This window comes from Corvus brachyrhynchos, unplaced genomic scaffold (assembly GCF_000691975.1).
Source record: "Corvus brachyrhynchos isolate BGI_N302 unplaced genomic scaffold, ASM69197v1 scaffold126, whole genome shotgun sequence".
Classification (NCBI taxonomy): domain Eukaryota; kingdom Metazoa; phylum Chordata; class Aves; order Passeriformes; family Corvidae; genus Corvus; species Corvus brachyrhynchos.
In genome coordinates, this window is record NW_008239283.1 from 7,728,829 (window position 1) to 7,733,584 (window position 4,756).

The 4,756-nt window shown below is 39.7% G+C and overlaps 1 protein-coding gene and 1 long non-coding RNA gene across 3 annotated transcripts in view; one reads left to right on the forward strand and one right to left on the reverse strand.

Moving 5' to 3' along the window:
- The first annotated feature begins 6 nt into the window (after window positions 1–6).
- The window catches only part of CCDC14 (coiled-coil domain containing 14), a 9,895-nt gene continuing 5,145 nt past the window's right edge, over window positions 7–4,756 (forward strand). The window contains exons 1-6 of one of the 2 annotated variants that reach the window (XM_017740154.1): window positions 7–814; window positions 1,273–1,336; window positions 2,040–2,112; window positions 2,207–2,347; window positions 3,392–3,631; window positions 3,722–3,820. In XM_017740154.1, coding sequence (XP_017595643.1) covers window positions 726–814; window positions 1,273–1,336; window positions 2,040–2,112; window positions 2,207–2,347; window positions 3,392–3,631; window positions 3,722–3,820 — 706 coding nt within the window. In that variant the 5' untranslated portion in view covers window positions 7–725. The remainder of the gene's footprint in view (window positions 815–1,272; window positions 1,337–2,039; window positions 2,113–2,206; window positions 2,348–3,391; window positions 3,632–3,721; window positions 3,821–4,756) is intronic. The other variant, XM_017740155.1, reaches the window with a different exon arrangement.
- LOC108448144 overlaps window positions 2,345–4,756 on the reverse strand; it is a 7,150-nt gene continuing 4,738 nt past the window's right edge. The window contains exons 2-3 of the long non-coding RNA XR_001863923.1: window positions 3,098–3,166; window positions 2,345–2,764 (exon numbers count right to left, since the gene is read on the reverse strand). This is a non-coding gene — a long non-coding RNA (uncharacterized LOC108448144). The remainder of the gene's footprint in view (window positions 2,765–3,097; window positions 3,167–4,756) is intronic.

Consider the following 4,756-nt stretch of genomic DNA (forward strand, 5'->3'; position numbering starts at 1 on the left):
GGGACTGGAGCATCTCTCTTACGAGAAAAGGCTGAAGGGGATGTGGATGTTCAGCCTCGAGAGGAGATGACTGAGAGCGGACCTTAGCAATGTGTGTAAATTGCTAAAGGTGGGTGTCAGAGGATGGATCCAGGCTCTGCTCGCTGGGGCCGCGCAGTAGGACACGAGGCAATGGGCAGAAACCGATGCACAGGGAGCACCCATGTGAACATGAGGAGGAACAGGTTGTCCAGAGAGGGTGTGGAGTCCCGGGTTAGGAGATATTCAGGAACAGGTCGTGATGCAGACCTGTGCCGTGTGTTCTGGGATGGCCCTGCTTGAGCCACTGTGGTCCCTTCCAGCCTCACCCACGCTGTGATTCTGGCTGTGTGATTGTGTGACTGTGATTATGTATTTGTGCTGTGTGCTCTGACCATAGTTGATTCTTAAAGTCCCCACGGTTCAGGTCTGTATTTATCAAGCCTGGTTTCCATTTGAAACATGTTTGTACATCAGCCCTTGGAGTGTCCTTAAGTGAGTGACTGTGTCTGTAGAATGCTGTGGCAATTAACAAAGCATCCTGCTGTCAAGGTGTGCTTTGTGAAATGAAACCCACAAGTCTCAGGCCTTACTGGCCCCCTCCTTGGCCTGAGAGCTTGAAACTTCTCTTGAACTGATTCACCTCGGCAAAAGTTCTTGGAATTGGTGGGCAATAGTAGTCTTCAAGTGTGTTGTGAAAATACTTCATGAAAATCAAAGTGTATTTCTGTAATCAACAGGCTCTGTCTTCTGGAAGGCTGTCAGGAGCAGCTAAACTAACAAATGGAAGAAAACAGTAAGGCCTTATTCACAAATACTGTTTAAAATTGGTGTATTTTGGAGCCTTATACATGTCATACCTCGCAATTGACAGAAAATCCTTGTGTGTATATATCAAACATTTTGAGCTTAAAGGTTCTAAGCAGCCCATGGACAGACAGGCACAGACTGAATAGAAATTTTGCATAAAAAAGTACAGATTTCAGTCTTCATCTTTTATTTATAAAAGATTGAATTTATATAGTTACTAGCTGTAAGACTGTTGAATGGAGACTGAATTCTTCTTTGATGTAAAGTGTTATTATCTGCTTAACGTGTTTGTTGCAACCATGCAAAGTTTTCAGAAAGTTATTTTGTTTCATGATAAAATTAATTTTCTTTTGCTTGCTATTATTGAAGGAAAGTAAGTTGGTTTTTTTTTTACTTTGTTTCATATTAAGGAGGTTGTATAAACAATGAATTTCACTTTTTCAGGTTTGTCTTAAGGAAAGGATGTCATTCTGATGTCGAATTCTATTCCACTGAATCTGACAATCAGGTAATTAAATGACTCTTTAACACAGTCATCCCCCTTATCTAAAGAGAAGGGAAATTGGAATACCTTGAGTAACAGAGGAAAGCCAGATTAATTTAGATCTTAATTAATTTGCATCTGAACCTGAAATTGCTTCTGCAAGGCAAGCAAGAGTGTCTGTGCTGCATCTTGCAGATAGGAGCAGATGGGCTTTGTGTGCAGTGAGTTTGGCTCTGACAAACGTCCTTAAGGCACAGGATACATTTTGCAAACACAAGTAAGCTGCTGATGGACAAGGGCTGGCCCTCACAGAAGAGCAGTCACCCTTGTTTGGTTTTTGTGCAGGAAAGAAAGAGTAGCACGGAGTCAGGGCTGCAGGACTGGTTTTTCTGTAGTGCTGAGCCAGTTGTCTTCGAAATACAAGTAGGCTGTAGATAATTGTTTAACTGTACATGGAAATAAGAATAAAACACATACACGTAATTAACATAAAATCCAGCAAAGGGACATGAGTGCAACAACACAATTTAGTTATTTTGCAGAATCTGCATGTTTGCAAACTTCCATGGAATTGCAAAGTCGTACATTGGAAATGATACATTTTTTTGGTTATGAGTTGTTCTTTGCCAGGTGGCAGAGTGGGGTGCACTCACATCTAAAACAGCATCTTGGTTTACTGAAACAAAACGCTGGTACTCGTTTGCTGACTGCAGTGTTCTTTGTGCAGGTTGATGCTATTCAAAATGGACTTGGCCATTGTGCAGCTTTACTGAAGAATGTCTTACACAAGGAAGCTACAGGTTGTACCTATTGAAAATACAGGTTACATTTTTAGGTTTTGTAATACTCTCTTTATTTGTTTTGTTGACCACTTTTTCTTTCAACTAATACTAGGAAGGGAGACTGTCCATAAACAACCTGGGAAAACAACTACTTTTAAAATTACTTCCAAGCCTTTGCTAACCAAAGGAAATATTTCCAAGAAGAGGGGGTTAAAAAGAATCATTACTCCTGCCCCTGTCCAAAAAGAAATTGGTAAGTGGGCTTTCTTAGGCTTGATTTTTTTTTTTTTATTCAAACAACACTGAGTGACTCCTCAACCTCTTGAGATACAACAAGGCTTCAAATAATTGTTGCTGTTTGTTCATAGGTTGATCCTGGGTTGAATCCACAAAAGGATGTATTGTCTTTTAGAAATCTTAAATGTTTACTAAATAATTCCTGAAATTCAGAGATGTTTGAACTTCACGTATAAGGAAGAAAGTTGAGTGTGTTTACAAATATCAGCATCATCAGGTTTATCTAGTAGGAAGTGTGGAGGAGAATGACAATACCCTTTCCTTATAGCTCTTGGACAGGGAAGCATTGCAGTCCTTGGCCTCAGTTTAGGATCCACAGCTAGAAACTGGTCTGGAGTTCAGTGTCCAAGCCAGGCTTTTCTCAAAGAAGGACCTGTGGAAACAGGGAAGTGTGGCTAGAAATGACAAGAGCTCAAATGACTTAGTGGCCAAAGCACTGAATAAAAAGGTAGATGAAGTGCTGTTGGCTGAGTTGCTCCCAGGGGAAATACTTCACTTATTATCATTTCTGCCTCTCTGCGCCCTGTTTCTTCTGTGCAATTTCTAATCCAGTAGGTGGGTGGGGCCTGTAGACAGGTGTGTAGCAGAATGCCCATTGGGAATTGCAGGAAGTGAGCATGTAGCTGATATCTTCCCAGTGCTGTAAAATTACTGAGTTTTAATTGTACCTAAGCAGAGATTTTAAGAATTGCATTTTAGAACACACCTTCTGTAGGATACCTTCTGTGCTTCCTTCAAGGACAGCTGCCTGTCCAACTGGTTTAGGTCGCTCTATCTGGAAGAAAAAATTGATGGATTAATTTGCTGGTGAATCAAAATCTGACTGGAATACTGGATCATAATTTGCTGGTGAATCAAAATCTGACTGGAATACTGGATCATAAGATCTTTCTTTCCATTTTCAAGGGAACCTGCCAGAATCTGCTAGACAATACAATGGGTTTGTGTAGATCAAGAAGACAGGCACCTTCAGACTGAGTTTTTTGTTCTTTCGCTACAGTGCCAATATCAAATAGAAAAGTTGCCTCATCTACCACACCTTCTACTGAGAAGGAACTTTCCAGTGCAGCACAGAATCAGATGGTTCAATCAACGCATGTGCCTTGCAATGAACACTCTCCTGGGGTGTATCAGAAACTGTACGAGCATGTGCAAACTCAGATGTCTCTGATAACTGGCCAACCCCCTCAGAAGAGTAATGAAATTCCTACTGTAACTCCTCCTCCTACCTCAAATCAGGGTTAGTGGAACTATTCATGTAGAGCTGACTATTTAAGTGCATGAGTTTTGTCCCACATTGCCCTGATCTATGAACGTTGTTTTCTTTTAGGATGTCAGAACGTTACAGCTTTGAATTATCAGTTACCTGCTTCCACATCAGCACTGTCCCTGCAGCATTCAGCTAATCCCTTATCCACTCAGTCAGTAAGTAAAAGTCTGATTCTCACTATCAATAAACATTGAATTAGCACTGCCTATGTATTTATGCATTTACTTGTCGGTTTTCCTAATAATTTTCCTTTCAAAAAATTGTGTATTTCAAACTGTAGTAATGCACAGAGAAAATGCTGCTATTCAAAACACATTTTATGTAGACACCAAAAAATGAAATTAGAGGCATTTCAACTGGCTGCTTGTTTCTGCCTGGGGAATTCTGTAATGGACAGCAAACATGGAAAGTGCAGGAAATTATTGATTACTATTAATTGCATTGTCAGGAATCCACACTAGGATCATTAACCAGCTCCTGATAGAAAAAATCATATATCATATGGAGCTTTCCCTGCCAATGATCAAGGCAATTATTTCTTCAGACACGCTGCATTATCTTGGAGCCACATGTTCAAATGCCTGTGTATTTCTGGGAATAGAATAGAGGTGATGGAGAATACCAGCTGCCACCTTGGGAAATGTGGCAAAGGGCTTCCACCTTGAATCTGTAAAGCTGTAGACTTATGTTCCATCTGCAGGTAGTCCATGTATTGCTAGTGATGACCTTGATTTTTAAGAAATTCATCTACTTAAAATACTGAAAGGTAACAGTGTTGTCCTTCATTTTTTTTTCTTCCCTGTTCTGGTTGGATTCAAGAAACTGCTGAGGTTTTTTCATTACAGAACAGTTGTAAAAGAACTGTGCTTTAATGTTGCCCATAACATTTAAGATAGAGGTAATCTAAATCAGATTTACATTTTAATTGCTCCTTATTATACATGAAAATTATTCAGTTACTAATTTGTAGTTATTCTTATAATTAGCAAAGAATTAACAAGTCTACATTGAGTCAGACAAGTGTGGTGCTGTTAGGGTTTTTTTCCTAAAGATACAAAAATCGCATTAATTTTTTGTTTAATTAGAATTTTCTTT